Below are 23,158 nucleotides of genomic sequence, written 5' to 3' on the forward strand. Positions count from 1 at the left end.
CACAATAATGCTTCAACTACTAATATTTTTTTAAATATGGGAACAAAGCGAAGTCCACCTTATTGACCAAATATGGTGCCGGGCCTACCCTCCTCTAGTCGGTTTATATATACTATACAAAATGCATCTTAGAAATGGTTAGCAATCATTATAGGGCGGTCTCACCTTCTTCGGATTTCCCTGGAAAATACAACGTTTTCTTTCATCTATCTTTCTAAACTCCACAGATGCGACACAATAATACTATATTCTAAATGCGGTTAAAACAAAACAGGGAGTCCAATTCATCTGAATCGGTAATAAAGTTCTGTTCCGGTAGTTGGGCTATATAACTTTTGAACTTATCGGATTCCACTCGTATATATGGTATTGCCAGTGCTGGTACAGAGAGCTTTTTGCACGCTTATCCGCTTGCTTGCGCAAAACAGGCCCAACAAATTTGAACCGATGTGACAGTGGCAGCAGTGATGGTGGTCAATATGGCGTATATATATTAGTCGTTGTCAGTGCGTCCTTTTCACTGCTTTTCATTCACATTGCGTTACGGTTTTCTTTTTTTTTTGAGCTTTCTGGTTGTTGTTATGTGTACAGCATCCGGTTTTTATTGCCTTCACTGCTGCAGTTGACGAGCCAAAAATGCAAATTACCAGCGAGAAATGTGAGTTTGCCTCACATGTCGTTTGGTCGTTCGGTTGGCCGCCTCGAAACGTGCAAGGATGCAATTAGGTTCTGCGTTGTTTATGTTTATATATCTTCACATGTATACACTCGTATATATACTCATTGTATATATATACACATTTGCAATTGCGCGGGTGTGGTGTGTTGTGTTTCGGTAGGGCTGACGTTGCCTCTTGTGGGAAGACTGGCGTTGTTGCAGCGCTTGTTTGTTATTTCTGACTATAGTCCGAATACGGCAACTGACTACCGCCAAAATTGATGCTTCTCCATTACCACAGCGTTTTCTAAACCTGCGTATAGTCCAAATTATGTAAGAATGCAGTACATACGTCTTATAAAGAAAACCGAGAAACTTCAGAATGACCAAAATAAAGGTTTTGGACAGTTTCATCAAATGAAATTGTTGACCCGAATTTCAACAAGACTTCTTATAAGATTGTGAACTCCTTGACGAGCTAGAACCCTGATAGTCATTGGCGTGTTTCAGCATAAACACCGATCGTTAGTAAATCGAAACTAGGTTATTCTAACTAAGTTCGTCCGGCTCGGACAGGTCCTTCCTGATCGTGACGGAGCTTTTGGTACTGCTTAACGACAGTTTACGCTGTCGCATTAGTTTTGCGGAGACATCAAGTTCAGACATTCTGTAGTTTATTTTCGTGCCGTAAAAGGCGGATTTAAGATCGACGAAGAGGTGGCGGGTTTCGATCTTCTTTTCACGGCTCTTTTCCAAGATTTGGCGCATGGTGTAAATCTGGTCGGTAGTAAACTTTCAAGGTTCAATCAAATTGGTGGGCTTCAATCTTTCACTCAAAGCAAAGCACGATTAGGTTCAATCGTTGAGAATGCTTTTATCCGACCACATATTTCAAAGAAGCTGATGTATGCACCTTGTCAATTCTCAGCCGCCGTATTTAAATAGCCAGCAGGTAAAGGTAATCTGTCAGCTCCTATCGCTTTGTTGTCATTTAGGCGGTTGTTATTCGAACTTCATCATAGTAGAGAGCGGACTCCATCCTCATCGATTGGGGAATTTATCTAACTCCAGATTTCACACTTTCCCTGCCATTCAGCGGACACGAGAAGTATTCCCTATATAATTGCAGTATGAACTGAACATCAGCCACTATATCACCTCTTTGAGTCCTTCAAGAGTAAGCTCCGGCCTCAAAACTTTCCTTTAGACGCCACGTTTTTTCATAAAATTTTCCGGCCTTATCCCTGTAGTCCAGCTTCTCAAGCTCTCCATACTCACGCATTTCTCGGACACTGAAGACTAGTTTATGTATATACAGACAAACGGACAAATGAACATGGCTAAATCGGCTCAGCTTATTATGGTGTCCATTTGTAAATGTATATATTTTATAGGACCCGTTCCTTCTGGGTGTTACAGACTTACAGACTGCGTGGCAATCTTAATGTACCCCCCCGGGGTATAATGATCTGAAAGAGACCACGAGGCATTAGTAGAATTAACAAAAATTACAAGGGCTCTCAAATCACACATTCAATTGATTTTATTTTGTTTTTTTTTATTTTCAAAAATACTAATTTACCTTGTTTACTTGGACGCACGTTTATTTCCAGCAGCATACGCACCAAAACACATTAGCATGATTATGGTATGAGAATGCAAGCACTTGTAATCTTGCAGTTTGGCATTTGGCATTGGCACAATTTTCACAAAATGTTGCAGAACTGCCACAGTTAGAATTATGTTGAAATCTTTGCTGAAATATAATCATTTCGTAGGAAAAAAGAAGAAAAATAAAAAGATAATAAAGGAAAAGTAATAAGTGCACTTACATCACGTGGAATTTAGTATTTTGTGTGATGAAACCGCAGGAGGAGCAATTTACCAGAGCTGCAGGAGTGGTTGTTAACTGTAAATCCTTGCGTCCGCACCGAGTTGAAGGTTCATTTCAAGTATTCTAAAACGACTAAAATAGGTTAGACATTAGTAATTTCGGCAAACATTGTAATATTTACTTACTCAAGCAGTTGCACTTTGTAGATCAGTGTTAGTTGCACATATGCACTGACGTGTGAGTGTGTGGAAAAAAGATGGCTCAAAGTGTTAAGCAGAATAGTCGTTAACAAATATGTATTACCGCATGCAGTTTCAAAACTTACTCCTTCTAATACACAAATTTAGAGCGTCAGGAGGTCTCTCTGGACTAATTGAGTCTGCATGTGAGTATAACATTTCCGGGTAAATAACTCCTTTCACCGATTTTAGACCACTAAAAAATTTCATGTTTTGCAGATTTGAGAATTAAGAGTCATCTGAGAATAATGCTGGGTATATTATATATCACTTCGTAGATATCCTGGTGACATAATGAATATAATTCCAGCGAACGTTTTTATACCCTGAACAGGGTATATTAAGTTTGTCACGAAGTTTGTAACACCCAGAAGGAATCGTCGGAGACCCTATAAAGTATATATATAAATGATCAGTATGTCGAGCTGAGTCGATTTAGCCATGTCCGTCTGTCTGTCTGTATATATACGAACTAGTCCCTCAGTTTTTAAGATATCGTTTTGAAATTTCGCAAACGTCATTTTCTCTTCAAGAAGCTGCTCATTTGTCGGAACGGCCGATATCGGACCACTATAACATATAGCTGCCATACAAACTGTCAACTCAAAATCAAGTTCTTATATGGACAACTTTCGCATTAGACAAGATATATTCACGAAATTTGGTATATATTATTTTCTAAAGCAACAATGTAATCTCCGAAGAAATTGATCAGATCGGTTAACTATAGCATATAGCTGCCATACAAACTGAACGATCGGAATTAAGTTCTTGTATGGACAACTTTCACATTTGGCAAGATATATTCACGAAATTTGGTATAGATTATTTTTTAAGGCAACAATGTAATCTCTAAAAAACTTGTTCAGAACGGATTACTATAGCATATAGCTTCCATACAAACTGAACACATAGTTACTAACAGAAATGCACCTGTGAAGGGTATTTAGCTTCGGTTCAACCGAAGTTAACGAGTTATACGAGTTCGGAAAAGGTTGCGATAGATTCAGGTTGCGCAATCTTGCTCAATATGAATCTACGCAACCTTGTCTGCGAAGATGTTCGAGCAGCAAGCGAAGCGGTGACAATCGGCGATTGACACTTGTATTGCGTTGTCTTACTTATGGTTTGAAAAGAAATATACAATGGATCGCCGATTGTTACCTCTTTCCTTGCTGCTGCTGCGCATATGTATGTTTGTATGCTTGTGCATTATTGAAGTTATGCTTCTTTTTCTTTCGTTTGTCTCTCATTTCTGCGGATTCTCAACTATTTTGCGAATATTTTGGTTGAAATACTCTGCGTTGGCCGTTGAAAAATTAAGGCTATACTTTACAGGATCATTTCTGTAGTTAGTCTTCATTTACATTTTTTGGAGATCGACCCGCGATGACGAAGTATATCGTTTTATCTGACAGCGTGAGGTTTAAGAAGTTCATTTCTAATTTTGTCCTGTGGCATATTAGAAATAATGTTTCTTCGAAAACCGTTCGCTTATAACGGATAAAACGACTTCTGAGTGGTGATTTTAATGAATAAATTCCTTTTGGTTGAAATGCTCTGCGTTGGCCGTTGAATAGTTAAGACTATACTTCTTAGGATCATTCATTTCTTCAAAGAAATTAATGAAATTTAGAAATATGCGCCAGTCGTTTCTTCTTTTCGCTACGTGGCGCCAGTTGGATATTCCAAGCGAAGCCAGGCCCTTCTCCACTTGGTCCTTCCAACGGAGTGGAGGTCTTCCTCTTCCTCTGCTTCCCCCGGCGGGTACTGCGTCGAATACTTTCAGAGCTGGAGTGTTTTCATCCATCCGGACAACATGACCTAGCCAGCGTAGCCGCTGTCTTTTAATTCGCTGAACTATGTCGATGTCGTCGTATATCTCGTACAGCTCATCGTTCCATCGAATGCGATATTCGCCGTGACCAATGCGCGAAGGACCATAAATCTTTCGCAGAATTTTTCTCTCGAAAACTCGCAACGTCGACTCATCCGTTGTTGACATCGTCCAAGACTCTGCACCATATAGCAGGACGGGACTTATGAGTGACTTATAGAGTTTGGTTTTTGTTTGTCGAGAGAGGACTTTGCTTCTCAATTGCCTATTCAGTCCGAAGTAACACCTGTTGGCAAGAGTCATTCTGCGTTGGATTTACGCTGGTTCCAAGATAGACGAAATTACCTACAACTTCAAAGTTATGACTGCCAACTGTGACGTGAGAGCCTAGTGGCGAGTGCGACGACTGTTTGTTTGATGACAGAAGATATTTCGTTTTGCCCTCATTCACGACCAGACCCATTTCTTATTCAGTCTGGAGAAAGCAGAACTAACGGCGCGGGTGTTGATGCCGATGATATCAATATCATCGGCATACGCCAGCAGCTGTACACTCTTATAGAAGATGGTACCTTCTCTATTTAGTTCTGCGGCTCGAACTATTTTCTCCAGAAGCAGGTTGAAAAAGTCGCACGATAGGGAATCGCCTTGTCTGAAACCTCGTTTGGTATCGAACGGCTCGGAGAGGTCCTTCCCGATCCTGACGGAGCTTTTGGTGTTACTCAACGTCAGTTTACACAGCCGTATGAGTTTTGCGGGGATACCAAATTCAGACATCGCGGCATAAAGGCAGCTCCTTTTCGTGCTGTCGAAAGCAGCTTTGAAATCGACGAAGAGGTGGTGTGTGTCGATTCTCCTTTCACGGGTCTTTTCCAAGATTTGGCGCATGGTGAATATCTGGTCGGTTGTTGATTTGCCAGGTCTAAAGCCACACTGATAAGGTCCAATCAGTTTGTTGACGGTGGGCTTTAATCTTTCACACAATATGCTCGATAGAACCTTATATGCGATGTTGAGGAGGCTCATCCCACGGTAGTTGGTGCAGATTGTGGGGTCTCCTTTTTTATGGATTGGGCATAGCACACTTAAATTCCAATCGTTGGGCATGCTTTCGTCCGACCATATTTTACAAAGAAGCTGATGCATACTCCTTTTCAGTTCTTCGCCGCCGTGTTTGAACAGCTCGGCCGGCAATCCGTCGGCCCCTGCCGCTTTGTCGTTCTTCAGGCGGGCAATTGCTATTCGAACTTCTTCATGGTCGGGTAATGGAATGTCTGCTCCATCGTCATCGATTGGGGAATCGGGTTCTCCTTCTCCTGGTGTTGTGCGTTCACTGCCATTCAGCAGGCTGGAGAAGTGTTCCCTCCATAATTTAACTATGCTCTGGGCATCAGTGACTAGATCACCTTTGGGGGTTCTACAAGAGTATGCTCCGGTCTTGACCTTCTGTAAGCCGCGGCATTTTTTCGTAGAATTTTCGAGCANTACCNCTGNCGGNCAGATNATCANGCTCTTCGTACTCACGCATTTCAGCCTCTTTCTTCTTCTGCCTACAAATGCGTCTCGCTTCCCTCTTCAACTCTCGGTATCTATCCCATCCCGCACGTGTAGTGGTCGATCGTAACGTTGCGAGGTAGGCAGCCTGTTTTCTCTCCGCTGCGACACGGCACTCCTCGTCGTACCAGCTGTTCTTTTGCACTTTCCGAAAACCAATGGTTTCGGTTGCAGCTGTACGTAAGGATTTTGAAATGCCGTCCCACAGTTCCCTTATACCGAGTTGACGAGTGCTCTCAGAGAGCAGGAGTGCAAGCCGAGTAGAAAATCGTTCGGCTGTCTGTTGTGATTGCAGCTTCTCGACGTCGAACCTTCCTTGTGTTTGGTGGCGCGCGTTTTTTGTTGCACAGAGGCGGGTGCGAATCTTAGCTGCAACAAGATAGTGGTCCGAGTCGATGTTAGGACCTCGGAGCGCACGCACATCTAAAACACTGGAGACGTGTCTTCCGTCTATCACAACATGATCGATCTGGTTGGTAGTTTTTCGATCCGGAGACAGCCAGGTAGCTTGATTAATCTTCTTATGCTGGAATCTAGTACTACAGATAACCGTATTTCGGGCCCCGGCGAAGTCAATCAGCCTCAACCCATTAGGGGATGTTTCGTCCTGGAGGCCGAATTTACCGACCGTAGTGCCAAAGACACCTTCTTTGCCCACCCTGGCGTTAAAGTCGCCAAGCACGATTTTGACATCGTGGCGGGGGCAGCCTTCATAAGTGCGCTCCAGGCACTCATAAAAGGCATCCTTGGTCACATCGTACTTCTCTTCCGTCGGGGCGTGGGCGCAAATCAGCGATTTGTTGAAAACCTCGCTTTGATGCGGATTGTGGCTAGACGTTCATTCACCGCAGTGAATGATAGTACTCGGCGACGGAGTCTCTCTCCCATCACGAATCCAACACCAAACTTGCGCTCCTTTATATGGCCACTGTAGTAAATGTCGCAAGGACATACTCGTCTCTGTCTTTGTCCCGTCCATCGCATCTCTTGGACGGCGGTGATGTCAGCCTTTGTTTTTACGAGAACATCAACCAGCTGGGCAGCGGCACCTTCCCAATTAAGGGTCCGGACATTCCAGGTGCATGCCCTCAATTCGTAGTCCTTATTTCGTTTTCCATGGTCGTCATCAAAGGAGGGGTCTCTTATCCGAGGCTGGTTATAATTATTCACTGGGGGTGTTTTTACGTGGCGGGTCCCAAACTCAGCGCACAACCCTATGCAGGGGATGTTTCGCCTTCTCACTTTAGCTCGCCTTCAAACGGATGTTCTTAGGCTACCCAGAGGATACTTGGTCAAAGACCGGAAGTAGTGAGCTTCTTGAGCCATGTGTAAAAGAATCGTTTCTGGCCATTCCCAAGTGAATGGCGGTCAGAGAACTTTCCTCACTTGCGTGAACTTCTACACATGACCCCATCCTCCATCAGTTATAAAATAAACATATGTGACCTGGTCTACGGAAAGGCGGCTTAGGTGTCAAAAAAAAGGAGAACAATTAATGAGATAACGAGAAACTGACGATTATTTTTAACAGCTTTTCCCAGAAAACTAGTTTTCGCACGTTAGCTCCCTTTTCGTAGACCAGGTCACATATATTACTTCCATCCGTTTTTGAGATATCGATCTGAAATTTTGCACACGCCCTTTTCTCTCTAAGAAACTGCTCATTTGAAACTCCGATATCGGACTACTATAGCATGTAGTTGTCAAAAAAATTTATCGATCAAAATGCAGTCGTTCTACAAAAATAAATTAGATTTGTCAAGATATCTTCAAAGTCCGAAGTATTTTTACAAAAGCTTATCCTTGTTCCAGTGTAGTTAAAATTGTTTATATCTTCTTGTTCAAAAGTGAGTAGAGGTGAAGATTTAGGTATGACAATCATTTGTTTCCGGGAAGTTCTTTTACCGTTTATATTGTAACTTAGTTTTTACTTACGATTGCAAATGTCCACATAATTAATATTACATCAATCTCAAAAGGTTATGTGAATATGTGCTTATAAGGATTGAAGCGACATATTTATCAAAAGAGCAATGATCTTTTGAGTTCAATGACAATATTTCAAGAAACTTTTGTCAATTTCATCGTATTTTAGGGCTTAGAATGTGACTGAGCTGTAACTTGATATTTATCACGGAAGTGATCTTCTAATAGAAGAATGGACGAATTGTTCTCAGTTGCAGCCACCTAATATAGGGAGTAAATCTCAACGGTGTAATGTTCCAATGTGTTCCCGAGTAGTAAACTTGTCAGCACGTTGTAAATATTTATTGTGATTTTCGCTTTCGCCATGCATTTGCAATGTTTTTTTTATTATCAACGATACGAACCGGAAGTTCAAAATCCATGAGGTTTTATTGGTAGCAATGTGTTACTTAAATGTAATATACCGTCGTTTGTTAAGGAGTATGTAACGGTAACATCATTGCTGTAGGGACCAAATTTCAATATATGTATATCCATCGCTAGCAGGAGGTAAGTAGAAATTATATGTTAACTTATTGAAATTAATTTATCGGTAACCAACATTGGCAAAAGTTCTAAAATTCCAACAACTTTCGAAAATGTCAAAATTTCGTCTGCGCAGCTATTTGCTTTTCATTAGTCTAAATAACATATGTAGATTTGGTGAATCGAAATGGATAAGTGAAAAACGCCCAACGAACTACGCCCTCCATCACCAAAGCATAACTAGCCATCAGCAGTCAGAAGCAGGTTTTCTCCTCCGCGCTACACTTTCAGACTTCTGTCTCAAGCGCTACGAGTTTTGAGAGTTCGGGGTTTGATTGTAGAACACACCCACCGACCGAGGACTTACTCGGCCATCGACCATCCTCCATCGAGCAACCTCGTTGCACATATCCTTGTTGAAAGCTTTATTATTATTTTTTGTCACTACCGACCAAAGCTATTTAAATATCAAGTCACATGTGTGTGACCTAAGTCATTAGGAATGAATATGTGGAGAGCGTGTGCACTTGTAGTTAAATATCTGGGGGAATAAAGTTAGATAACGAATCAACAAATGAAAGCAAGACTAAAATAAAACGAACGAATACATTATTGTACACCACATTTCCGCTATACCGCAACCTTTTTGTCAATTTCGTTTGATTGCTTCTTTGTACACATATTCTCACATTCCTTACTCTGTATTTTTAGATGGGAAAAATCGTATGCTGCCGACCGGCGAACTTCTGGTATACAACATCACTCGCACCCATGCGCTCAAAGTTTATCGCTGCCGCACCCATCGCAAGCTGACGGGGGCAAATTTAATTGACTGGTAAGTTAACTACAGCCACAACAATGCTAACAACAAATAGTGGCTACCTAGCATTGCAAAAGCGATACACGCTTGATCTCACTTCACGGCATTTAGTTTGTTGATAGCCAAGCATGTTCATTTTAGTTGCGTGTTGCACGTATTAAGTGTTTGCGATAAGAACCGCGTTACTCAAGAAAAAAAATATACATTTTTTGTCATATTAAATCAAGCTGAATTTAGTGAACAAAATTTTGAATTTAGCTAAAGAAATAAGTCGAAATTCTGCAATTTCTGTCCAATAATCATTTGGTTTTATCAGCGTTTCAAGTATTATTTCACCTCTATACAGTGTTGTGGAAAATATGAGTTGTCAATAACCAACAGACAGTTGGTAGATATCATGGTCAATCTAAGGGTAGCTTAAGTTCGTTATCCCTTCCTATTTGCTCTACTGCAAAAGGCTTTACAGGTCTGTCTTTGTCTTCAACGCCTGTTACTTTTGGTCACTTACTCTTTTTTATTACTAACCGGACCTTAACCTTTGGCCTACAACCATGGATCCGTGTAGGCCCAGAATTCCAAGCTTCACCAGTTGCCTCTATCCCTTGCGAGGTCTCGCCGGTTGTACGTGGGTGGCGCCAAGAACTTCCGAGAACAGTTTCCTCGGTTCGTTCTCGTTCATATTTCTGCGCCATATAATAGGACAGAAATTATAAAAGATTTGTAAAGCGTAATTTTTGTTCGTCGAGTCCTTGGCTTCTCAATTTTATACCGATCCCAAAGTAACACATGTTGGTAGAGTTATTCTGCGCTTGATATTCAGGCTTAGATTGTTGGTTGAATTTAAATATTTAAGTCCTTCACTTCAAATTAATAGTTGTCAACGGCGATGTAATTCCCAAGGAAGGAATCTGTGGTCTCCAGGTATTTCATCTTACTCACGATCACCACAACATCAACTTCGTTCGCTTCTCTTTCTTGGCTGAGAAAGGCTGCGCTGACGATTCTGTTATTTACGCCTAGTTATGATGTCAATATTATTTGCATTTTGCTTTTAGAGTAGAGGATGTCATTGCGACTCAGTTTAGTTGTGTGTATCACTTTTTCTATCATTATGTAGAAGAAGAATCGCCCTGTCTAAAGCCTCGTCTGATATAGAACGGCTCCGTCTTTTCCGATTTTGACGGTGCTGATAATTGTGGCCAACGTCATTTTGCATATCAGTATGATCTCGCACGGGATGCCAAATTTAGACACGGCATGGAATATGCAGCCAATGTGTTGAAAACGGCTTTAAAATCGAAAAAAAGGTGATGGCTGTCGATTGGTTTGGAGAGTCAACCCGGTTGTTAATATTAAGACTTTAAATATATTTTCTAACCCAAAAATTCCCAATGAAAAATTCAAAAGTGGCTTAGAAAGTTATTGCTGCTGATCCAGCATCCACTTTTCATCTGAATTAATATAATTTTGAATAATTCATCCACAAATTATTAAGATTTGTCTCGAAAATATTTGCATAGCTTATCCATTGAGGTATTTCTCTTCTCGGACTTTAAGGTTCAACCTTGTCAAAGGATAGCTGATCTGCGTTTTATTTAAAATGTATGTGTTTGAAGAGAGAAAACTGTAGAAGCCAGGAGATCCATCTTTGCCATATAAAATTTTCAAAATAGAGTAGTTTCTCTTTACGTCAACTTAAGCTGAGATGGTAGAGCGAAAAAGATAAAAATTATAGAGCGAGCGTGATCATACACTTACCTATTCAGTTAAAAGGATATGCATATTCTCTTCAGGTAACCGAAAATTGACCGCTGTCTCTGGTTTTATTTCAATATTTAAGCTTTGTCTTATGTGGAAGAGAGTCATGTTTAGCTTAAATTTGACGTGATATGTATAAGGCACTTGCAAGGTACACATCCAATAACGGCTGAACGAAGTCCATATATTGCTGCAAATATCTTTTTGAGGATTGGGGATTATGGACTCTATAGTCAAGCAATTTATATTTTAGTTCAATTAAATTTTTTGACGTCGAGTAACTTTCATCGGTCTTTGGATCTTCAAACCATACCTCCACAAATCATTTTACTGAGATATTTCCAGTTTTTCTGGTTTGGTTTTTTTGCATACAGGGTTTGTCCGGAAAGTAATAGTGACTGATTTTCTCATGACGAGTCATGGATCTTTGAGTATGATCCCGATGAAAGGCAAGCATTTTAAGATGACAGAGAGGATCCAAGCAGCATGCACCTCGGCTCTCAAGGCTATTCCGGAGAATGCCTTCCGTGACGCCTTCAATGCTTGGAAATCGCGCTGGCAGCTCTGCACCGATGCAGAAATTGCCTATTTTGAAATTTTTTAAAAAGTTGTAACGAATGGTTCAAATATTTTTTGTTTTTAATCGACCCAGTCTTATTACTTTCTGGACAAACCCTGTATTGTGAATTTTGCCTATGAGGAAAGCCGAGTGGGAATGGATTTCGACAATTGAAAGCACCAGATTAACATGATACGAATTTTTCTCCGCAAACCGCTGCGAATGCGTTGCTTATGACTTGCACAAGACTATACCGAGCTGACACCAAGCTTCGCCAATCGTATTTCTCTTTTTGTACTACAGAAATGAGTGAACTCGTGCCGCCATTATGAATGAGAAGGCCACAAGCGTGGTAGCACGTCTGGGCGATCCTGTTGTTGTGCCATGCGTGGCGTACGCAAACCCGAAGCCTGTCTATCGGTAATTATTGCATATTAATCTTTTAACGGTTCTTATACCTATAAGTGCCACTAAGGATTACAATATGATGAATGAAAATATTTAAACTCCTACAGAGTTGAATGAAATAAAAATACGATTTTACTTGGGTAATGTAAAGGCAATTTGACAAACGTAACTTATACATATGCACATACAAGAAAGCGTTTAGAAACTCAGCGATTTAGTTTGTCTTCCTTGTCAATTCAATTTATACTGTTCGATCTCACCAAAGAATAATCATTTTCACTTTTAATACCAGAAACCTCCGAAATTCGTCGGCATTGACATCTCTAATCTACTCCTTAAAAAGATTTCAACTTGGGATGCAACTCAAATATTTTTAAAATGTTAAATAAATCAGTCCTCAATCAACTAGCACACTTTCATACACCAATTATAGCTAGGTAGTTAGATTAGATTATATGGCTGATCCCCTACATTCGACGGTGTCATACTTAGAGTGTTATGTACAGTTATTTCTAAAACCAGAGGAAAAACTCCTTTAAATGACCATCAATTGAAACAGCGCCCTGAGACTTGCACAAATCTGCTAAGCTGTTTTTTACATTTCACCTGGATGTCTTAAAGTATTAGATCCGAGGTATTTTTGATTTGATCTGGCAATGGCGGCAAAGCGCTCTGAACCTAGCATAAAAATGCTTAGGTGCTTTACTTATATTACCGCTATTTCGCTTGGATTCGAAAAATATGTGATCCGATATATTATTGCCTTGTTTTGGCAAAGGCAGAACATTCGAGGAGGAAGGGTTGAGACGATTCTATCTCATCTTTCAAATAGCTGCTACACCTAATATCTGCAAAAACGTGAATCCCGATCGGACAGTATTCAGTTAGAACTTCAACAATTACTAAAAGGTGGACTCTTCTGTCTGCGAAGCGTATGGGTCTGGTTATGAACGAGAGAAAAGTTTTGCGGAAGATTTATGGTCCTTTGCTCTTTGGCAACGGCGAGTACAGCAGTCGATGGAATAAAGTGCTGTACGAGATATACGATAATATTGACATAGTTCAACGAATTAAGAGAAGCGGCTACGCTGGCTAGGTCAAGTTGTTCGGATGGAAGAGAACAGAGAGAAGGACCTGGCTGCACTTGGTTTATCGAATTGGCGCCAATTATCGAAAAGAAAAAACGACTGGCGCGCTGTTGTTAGCTTGGGTATAACCGCGTAAGCGGTGTCTACGCCACTAAAGAAGAAGAATAGAATTTTCGGTATACATAGCGTTTTCTAGACCTCTTATGATTTACAGCAGACAACAGTTGCCCAACCACAGGAAACCAACTGAACCCATTCTGCAGTTATTGGGACTGTAGTACCTTCTCTAGCAAGCTAATCAGATACGCAGCTTCCATGAAATAATAACATAGCCAGTCACTAAACCAAGGATAATATCGCTAATTTACTAAGTTCGGGCGTCACCGAACATTTTATACTCTCGCATGATAAAGTGATAATCGAGATTTCATTATCCGTCATTTACATATTTTTTTATTTTGCTGTAAAATTAATTAGATTAAATCAATTTGTGTACTTTGAGTATTGAATTGTATTTTCATTTCTAATGTACATATTATACAGAGAAGGCATCAGATGGAACTCAAAATAGCGTTATATTGGAAGAAGGCGTGGTTGTGAACCAATTTCACCCATATTTCGTACATGTCATCAGGGTAATAGGAAAATATTATATACCGAATTTCATTGAAATCGGTCTAGTAGTTCCTGAGATATGGTTTTTGGTCCATAAGTGGGCGACGCCACGCCCATTTTCAACTTTTAAAAAAAGCCTGGGTGTAGCTTCCTTCTGCCATTTCTTCCGTAAAATTTAGTGTTTCTGACGTTTTTTGTTAGTCGGTTTAGTGATTTTCAACATAACCTTTGTATGGGGGGTGGGCGTGGTTATATATGGAAATGCCTCAAGGAAACGACTCTATGGAGTTTGGTTGACATAGCTATAGTAGTTTCCGAGATATGTACAAAAAACTTAGTATGGGGCGGGGCCACGCCCACTTTTCCAAAACAATTTCGTCCAAATATGCCCCTCCCTAATCCGATCTTTATTTATGGCTTAGTTATGTCACTTTATAGGTTTTCGGTTTCCGCCAATTTGTGGACGTGGCAGTTGGTCGATTTTGCCCATCTTCGAACTTAACCTTCCTATGGAGCCAAGGAATACGTGTACCAAGTTTCATCATGATATCTCAATTTTTACTCAAGTTACAGCTTGCACGGACGGACGGACGGACAGACGGACGGACGGACATCCGGATTTCAACTCTACTCGTCACCCTGATCACTTTGGTATATATAACCCTGTATCTGACTCTTTTAGTTTTAGGACCTACAAACAACCGTTATGTGAACAAAACTATAATACTCTCCTTAGCAACTTTGTTGCGAGAGTATAAAAATGAGGTTGAAGATGAATAGAGAAGCTATGCGAACAATAAGAATCTGAGTCTTCAATATCCTGAGGAGCTACTGGATATGATATGTAAAAATTCACAAGATATACAAATGATAGATAATGCCGAATGACATTGTCCTTTTTGAAAAACGAAAGGCGCTTTAAATTAATAAATTAACTGCGGAAAATTAAAATTGCCAAATTTTAAACGAAAAATTTTAACATGAAAATGGAAGCAGAAAATGTGAGGGTGCCCTCATAACCACTGCAGACTCAAATGCCACCATCTCTGCTAACATACCATCCAAAGCAATGTACATATGTACTATATGTGACGAAATGTTTGCTAGGGAATGTCGTGCATATTTGCGTACAAGCTTAACCGACCAGCAATAGCAGGAGCTGGCGAAGAGTATGGGCAACCATGTCGGGAGCAAGCAGGGAAATAATTTAACACACATGACTGCTGCAACTGTCCCGTTGCACGCTGGAACCGTGGAAGCCGACTGTGCCAGGCGAAACACTAAGGAAAAATGTAAAAAGCAGAAAATTAAGGAGCAGAAAACCTAAAAGCCGGAACGACATAAACAAAACAACAACAAAAGAACAATAAAAAGCGACCTAAGCGAAGCAAAGAAGTCTAGAAAACATGAAATGTTGTGCGGTCATATACGAGTGAGTTTGTGTGGCATAGAACCGGAAAGAAAGACAGTGGAAATACTCAAGCGAGCCTTTTGGTCTGGGAAAAATGAGCGCTTCACATTATGGCTGTTAGGCGTACGCGCCTTTTTGTATGCTACATTTATTTATTTGCGCTAAATATGTGTTGAGACAGTTTCTGCCTTGTCCACACGCATACTCTTATATGCCCATTAAAGTTGGTACGCTCGAGTACATTGACATGCAGTATTTTAATATGCCTCGGCAAGCAGGATGCCGGCAACAACATACTATTCGTCAATAATAGCGACCACCACAAACAGTGGCATTAGACACGCCACAAGATTTTTTCACTTCATACCGAAGATACGTGAAATAACTGCTTATACTCGTATATGTATATCATAACAGCAAGGCGCCCAATTTGATATAATTGTTTTGTAAATGAGACTTCGTCCTGTGATAAAGTTTTTGTTTCTCAAACGAAACCGAGCTCATTTATTTCCGAAAGATATAGGCAGAACTATCTCTTTTTCTGTAAGCGCAGACATATAATAATAAAGAAATCCTTTAGAAAACCTTTAATTGACACGTCAAAGCTCCGTCATCCGATATCTGCGGTATGAAGCAACTCAAAATTTTGAAATTCATATATGAGGTTTACGGAGTCTAAAGGTAAAATTGTCCCGATTTTTTCCAATTTGGCATTAGAACATAGCATTAAAGCAAAAAAGACGCTTCAGAGTTCTATGCTAACTCATACTTACGATTAACCATCAGACATCTTATTGGCATTGTTGGAATATCGGAAGAATCAGTGAGTACCAATTTGAGAGATTATTTTAAACTAAGCAAAGTGAAAGCACTATTATTTTCGAAAAGCAGCGGGGCCAAGGATAATCTGCCGCCCCCCTCTATCTACCTACCTACAAGTTTCATGAGGTGGTTCGAACAAAAGTGAATTTTTACAAAATACCTTCGATATTAAGTATATGAAATTTAAGAACTAGAAGCCACGCTAATTCTGAAGTTCCACAATTCTCACAATACGGTTTTTGAGGAAATTGATAGCAAATTTACAAGGCATCTTATTAAAAGCCATAGAAAAAAACATTTTCTCCCTATATCTTGTACACTTTTGACACAATTTGCAGGAATTTTTGCCTGAATTGGAGTTTTTAAATACCATTTTGCCGCCCCCAAGACGTTGCACCCGGGGCGACGACCTCCTTCGCCCTTCCTAGCTACGCCACTGCATGGCATATATTATTACTGGTGATGAGCATTGGATCAATGCTTAGGAGCCGGAAATAGACGATCAGTCGACCGAACATCGTAAGCCGAAACCACGTCAAAACAGGTCAAAACTCAAAGTTATGTTGACAGTTTTCTTCGATGGTCGAGGTGTGGTGCACTTCGAATTCCTTACGACCGACCAAACTGTATACAAGGAATACTATTTGAGGGTTGTGCATCGAGTATTCCTAAAACTAGGCCAAAATTATGGGCCGACAACTCTTGATTTTCGCACCATGATAACGCACCGGCACATTCTGCATTGACTCTTCTGAATTGTGGTTACTCAGCAAACTCAGACGACCCCTCCGTGAAACCCTTTTGTGTCTGTTGAAGACAGTAAATGTGAATCGCTACGCGTATTGAAGGCTATTCCGCAAACTGACCTTTGACAACTGTTTCGAGCATTAGAAAAAACGTTAGCACAAGTGTATTGAGGCCAAGGGGGATTACTTTGAAGAGGACGACATAATTTTTGAGGCTTTATAACTAATTTGGGGTTAAAAAAATTGCTTTGGTAGCAGATTGCCTACACACTTAACGGCTAATTAAGCTAAGTAATTATCCAAAATCTTACATGACTTACGCAGTTATTCACGAATACAAAACTTCGCTGCCAAATAGATATTCTCAAGAACTTGAGCTAAGAGTTTAGGGAAGAAAACTAAAAATTTTCTGTAGCCTCAATATTTGCTAAATATGAGAAATAAAATTCCACATATATCAACATACTGCAAATTACTTACAGCTGGCATACGAAACGACCAAACAACGAGGAGCCCATACAGCAATTGCTGGCGACAGGTCGTGCAAAAATCAAGGAAGGCACGCTAACTATAACCGCAGTCGATAGGTCCGACAGCGGAGCCTTCTTCTGCACCGCCACAAACTCAGAAGACAGCGAAACTTTGGAAGTACAAATTGCCGTTACATCACCCACCGTGCAAACAGCAAATCTGGGCAAAACCGCAAACTTGGTAAGTTCCATAGCCAGGAGGCGAAAATTTAATTGATTATTCACGAAATTTAATTGAAACACACAAAAATCACTTCAATTTCGCACAATTAACCTAATGATTGGCGTTTTTTTGTGTAGCTCTAACCGTAGATATGTGTTCTTTCCATTAGATTTCCAGCATTTCGGTCTTCCCAAAACAGAGTGTTTTTTGGCTGAAGGATGGTCAGCCACTGCGTTCCAGCGCACGCGTCCGTCTACTCTCCACAGAGCACATACGCATTACGTCCATTACGAAGAAGGACAAAAGGATGTATAAGTGTATTGTGAAAAATGATTTGGAGTCGGCCCAAATCACAGCGGAATTGCGACTAGGAGGTGAGTGGAATGCTAATTATGGCAATTACTTAATTTTACTTCATAACTCTAACTAAGATTATTTTAAAAGTGTTAGCGCAATATTCAAATGGGGTGGGTCAAAAAGATAAATAGGAAAACTTTGAAAAAACCTTAGCACCAGTATATTTCTTTTAAAAGGTCTCGATGAATATCGATTATTACTTGTATATCTCTAAATCACAAACTTAAACTTCCCTAGTTGATTTGCAGAATCAGATATTTCCAAAGGAAGTAAGGATTTATTCCCCTCTCTCAGCTAACTTAAAGGGAGTTTCTAAAGTTCATCAGCTTTCTCATTTTTTCGTATATTAGCCGACAGTGGTGTCTGAGGTTGTTGATTTTATATGCATATGCAGTTTAGTTTCCGTTCCAGTTATTAGCTCTTTATATGACTGTAGGGATGTCCTAACTGCATTTAACCCCACAATTAAATAAAATGTGGTACATCCTCTCAACTTGAAAGAAGAGAGCTTTCAAAATATAACCCGGTATCGTTGGCTTTGCGCAACAACAGTTCATTAACAAGATAAAAACAGGAAAAATAGAGAAAAACATTACTAACTCGATTGCTCACCTGACAATTAGGTTGCTAAATTGAAGACGAGGTGTCTGCGCAGTTTGTTGCCACTTCAAGTCTTCATATTTCAAATTCAATTTTACTATTTGCTGAAACTGCAGAGATGAATACATACATAGGTAGTTATATACTTAACGGGGGTTTTCCGTCGTTTACTCTAGTGGATAATGCACATCCTCGGATGCCGTACAATGCGCAGTAAAGAGGGTTTTCTTGCTGTGCAGCAGAGTATCGAAGAAGACCCAAATAAGTCCATATGCAACAATTGGAGTTTTGTCCATCCAATCAATGAAAAAATTTTCGAATGGATGTTTGACTTACAAAATCCAACTGCTGCAAGATTTGAAGTCGAACGACGATCAACCTGATTTTTACCAAAAAGTTTTGTTTGGCAATGAAGCTCACTTTTATCGCATTTGGAGTGAGTGGAGTGGAGTATATTTTCAAAAGGTTGCGGTATGGTGTACTCTATGGATCCCCCTATCCATTGGTTCATATTTCTTTATAAATGAGCTATTTCGTGCCTGATTTGGATGCTGTTGAAGTTGTCGACTTTTGGTTAAATCGAAATAATCAATTAATTGAAGGAAACTTTTGGGTATTGTTAATTGGTTTTGATTATCTCGGGTCGTGGGTCGTCCTAACATCTTTAGACAAATTTTTATAGAGTTGCGTTAAGTTGCTTCTTTGATGAAATTATTTGGCGCGTTATCGCAAACATATAAGTCCATTACTGCTAAAAGACCTCGGAAATTGGGTCTCTCGACATATATTTGTTCAAGTCAGCCGCGGAAGTCACATGTCCCAAATCATTTTTAAAATACAAAGCTGGTTAGGTTAGGTTAGGTTGGACGGCTGATCAAAGATCACACGTAGACTAATAATGTAGTCCTTTGTGATACCATTGAAAAAGAGAACTCCCGTGTTCGAACTTACAGATTGGCGAAGCGCTTTGTAGCCAATACATAGTTATACAGACGCTTAACTTCAACACCCGCCAGTTCGGTGGGATGTCCAAAGGTATGCGCCCCCAAGTGTCTAAGTCTTGACCTCCCAAACGCGGGACAGTCAAGCAGGAAGTGCTGGCTTGTTTCTACCTCGTCCTCTTCCAAACAGCTTCTATAGTCAGCATCTGGTAAGATACCCATTCTTACTTCATGTAAGCCAATAGGACAGTGTCCTGTTAAGAGTCCCACTAACACATATACGTAATGAGAGTTTGGCCTTACTGAGGACTCAATACAAAGCTGAAATAACAGGAAAATCAAATGTCTAAAAAAACACCCTTTATTTATAGTATGCTTTAAGAAGTATATGTGTATAGTGAAGCATTAACGCGTGATTGCTGTCACCAGCAACTTTGAATATGACATATCGAAGAGGACGTAATGGTGTTGCACCAACACACTAGCACTTTCATACCACACACAATTTATAGTGAAGCGAGCTTTTCTCTCCCCGTGAAAAACAAGAGTTATGCTAAAAGCATTAGAAACCACTGTTGGTATGTTCCACACGCTTGTGGTGATGTGTTGCAGCAAAGAAATGCATGAAATATTTTATTTCGAATTTCATTGTATAGTATTGTTTCAAAAGACGGTGTTTTGACTGAAGCTTCTAAGAGAACAACAAAATGTAAGCCATCTAAACTGTATATCCCAGTACTAATAGATGTCCGCATACGCTACTACAAAATGAGGACTATGAAGGTAAAACTCTGCTACTGGTGAAGTACTTTGGTTTCTTTCATCAGTCACCTTTCTATTTTTTATACCCTGAAAAGGGTATTTTAAGTTTGCACAAGATAAAAGATATCTTCACGAAATTTGGCATGGACTATTGTCTAAAGAAATGGTGCAATTTCCGAATAGATTGTTGAAACCGCGTACTTGTTTTTCTGAAGTAAATAAAGTGCATTCGGCGCTAAGAAAAAGTTCCATTAAACTCTGTAATCAAATTTCTTGGGTCGAAGCATTTAGAATGTTGAAAAAGACGTTCGGTGAAAATTCTTTTCCGCGAACAAGTATTTTTATACTCTCGCAACAAAGTTGTTTGTAAGTCCTAAACCTAAAAGAGTCAGATATAGGGTTATATATACCAAAGTGATCAGGGTGACGAGTGGAGTTGAAATCCGGATGTCTGTCTGTCTGTCCGTCCGCCTGTACAAGCTGTAACTTGAGTAAAAATTGAGATATCATGATGAAACTTCGCACACGTATTTCTTGGCTTCATAAAAAGGTTAAGTACAAAATCGGCCCACTGCCACGCCCACAAAACGGCGAAAACCGAAAACCTATAAAGTGTCATAACTAAGCCATAAATAAAGATAGTAAAGTGAAATTTGGCACAAAGGATTGCATTAGGGAGGGGCATATTTGGACGTAATTTTTTTGAAAAAGTGGGCGTGGCCATATCTCGGAAACTACTATAGCAAACTCTATAGAGTCGATTCCTTCAGGCATTTCCATATACAGTTCAAAAATGGAAGAAATCGGATAATAACCACGCCCACCTCCCATACAAAGGTTATGTTAAAAATCATTAAAAGTGCGTTAACCGACTAAAAAAAAAACGTCAAAAACACTAAATTTTACGGAAGAAATGGCAGAAGGAAGCTGCACCCAGGCATTTTTTAAAAATTGAAAATGGACGTGGCGTCGCCCACTTATGGACCAAAAACCATATCTCAGGAACTACTAATCTAATTAATTTTACAGCAAAATAAAAAAATATGTTAATGACGGATAATGAAATCTCGATTATCACTTTATCATGCGGGAGTATAAAATGTTCGGTGACACCCGAACTTAGCCCTTCCTTACTGTTTATTGATATAAATGATTCAAAGATTGTCTAGAACGCGACTGATCAATATGTCAATAAAATAAATAAATTGGAGCTTAAGGAGGAGCTTTTAAATTTTTTTTTGTGCATTTGTTTTTCTTATTTTTTTTTCTAAACGCCCGATATGTCGAGAATATTGTGTACAAATTTTGAGTCAATTATAGTCAAACTAACAGAGTTACAGTGTTTTAAACGACCGGCCGATGTACATATATATATTTGATACATAAAAAACTTTAAATCGATTTTCCCGAAAACGTTATTTTTGAAGTTCGTGAACATTAGAACTCAAAATCTGCCGAACCGATCCTTTTGAAAATTTGAACATTACTTCTTCATATATATGAACAGGTAATCAGATGGAACTTTTTTCCATTTTTTTTTATTTTTTACTAACATATTACTTCCAAGTGCTGCAAAAAATAAAAAAAAACTATTTTTGATTACCTCGAGAAATATATCACATTTAAAACGCATATAAATGTTTTGTATCAGATGATCCGGTAACGAGTTATAATGTTCACCGCTAAACCTCTTTTTTCCAAGCGCTTCTGGAGATTCACCGTCACAGGCTTATTTATTAATATTTTTTTCATTGGAAATTTTTTCTAATACTCGTGAAAAAATTTCTCAAGCGTTTTTGAGACTTAAAGTTTTTTGGGATGCGTGTTTATTTGATATTTCAAAAAGTTCACTTCACAAAAATTGACCAATTGCCTGTACCTAAGTAGAATCTGGACTTTCCGAATTGCGACGGCGAAATAGCGAAAAAAAGAGAAAACGCGTGCGGATTCGATTGCGGTCAAATAACAATTCATTTCTTTATTTCAGCAACTAGATGACTTAGCCTAAATCTTAAAGCTAACGGGAAAAAACAGTTGGAATGTTAGTATGTATGTATGTACAAAAAGGAGGTAAGTATAATTCATTTCGTTAACTTAAAGTAATAGATTAAGGTAAGTATATTTAATATTATTAGGGTAAGTACAATGAAAGTATAATTCGAATATAACATGCATTTCAAAAAAAGTAATTAATTCTAATTTCATATTTTATTTTCATTTTAAATTGAACATATATTCGTATAAGTCGCTTGACGCAACACCGGCCACCTTGGCAGGATCAGGATCCTTCAACATCCATGGGCAGTAGTGCAAGTTTATGAATTGGGCGCTTAATGGTGCCCGTCTTGGTTGCCACGTCTGCCACTCGTACCTTGCCGTCTTGGCCTTCGACGGTTGCGCCGACGCGGCCGATTACCCACCGCTGCGGCGGCACGTTGTCTTCGTGAACGAGGACGAGATCGCCTGGCTGCAGGTTGCATTTGGGGTGGAGCCATTTGTTGCGCTCCTGAAGGCTCGTTAGATATATTTTGGACCACTGTTGCCAAAACTGTTGCTTGAGACAGCAAACAAGTTGCCATCTCTCGCAGCAACGAATTGGGTCCGTTGGCACTTGTGCTGGGGGCAGTGCTCGCAGAGGACAACCGATTAAAAGGTGTGCTGGAGTTAGTTCTTCTCCGTCGTTGGGGTCCTGGCTCAACGGTGTTAGGGGACGCGAGTTCAAAATGGCCTCCATTTCGGCCAGTAGCGTTGAGAGCTCTTCCGTCGTTAGCAGGGCGTTGCCGAGTGCGCGAACGATTAGATGCTTGGCGGACTTCACGGCCGCCTCCCATAATCCGCCGAAGTGCGGCGCCCTGGGTGGTATAAAGCCGAAGCTGAATCCTTCTTCGGCTGCGAACCCCATTAGTTCTGGCTCTTGCGCTAGGGACGCCTCCTTCAGCTCGCGCAGCTTGCTGTCGGCGCCGACAAAGTTGGTTGCGTTGTCGCTGAATACTTTCTGTGGCATC

At 40.0% G+C, this 23,158-nt stretch overlaps 1 protein-coding gene and 1 pseudogene across 1 annotated transcript in view; both read left to right on the forward strand.

Moving 5' to 3' along the window:
* Window positions 1-17,923, forward strand: part of LOC126753688 (cell adhesion molecule Dscam2-like) — an 83,366-nt gene extending 65,443 nt beyond the window's left edge. Inside the window, exons 6-8 of the mRNA XM_050465363.1 lie at window positions 9,285-9,408; window positions 17,283-17,511; window positions 17,663-17,923. Coding sequence (XP_050321320.1) covers window positions 9,285-9,408; window positions 17,283-17,511; window positions 17,663-17,923 — 614 coding nt within the window. The remainder of the gene's footprint in view (window positions 1-9,284; window positions 9,409-17,282; window positions 17,512-17,662) is intronic.
* On the forward strand, window positions 4,053-4,255 carry LOC126754286 (small nucleolar RNA U3; annotated as a pseudogene).
* Window positions 17,924-23,158: the final 5,235 nt, after the last annotated feature.

Source organism: Bactrocera neohumeralis, chromosome 3 (assembly GCF_024586455.1).
Source record: "Bactrocera neohumeralis isolate Rockhampton chromosome 3, APGP_CSIRO_Bneo_wtdbg2-racon-allhic-juicebox.fasta_v2, whole genome shotgun sequence".
Classification (NCBI taxonomy): domain Eukaryota; kingdom Metazoa; phylum Arthropoda; class Insecta; order Diptera; family Tephritidae; genus Bactrocera; species Bactrocera neohumeralis.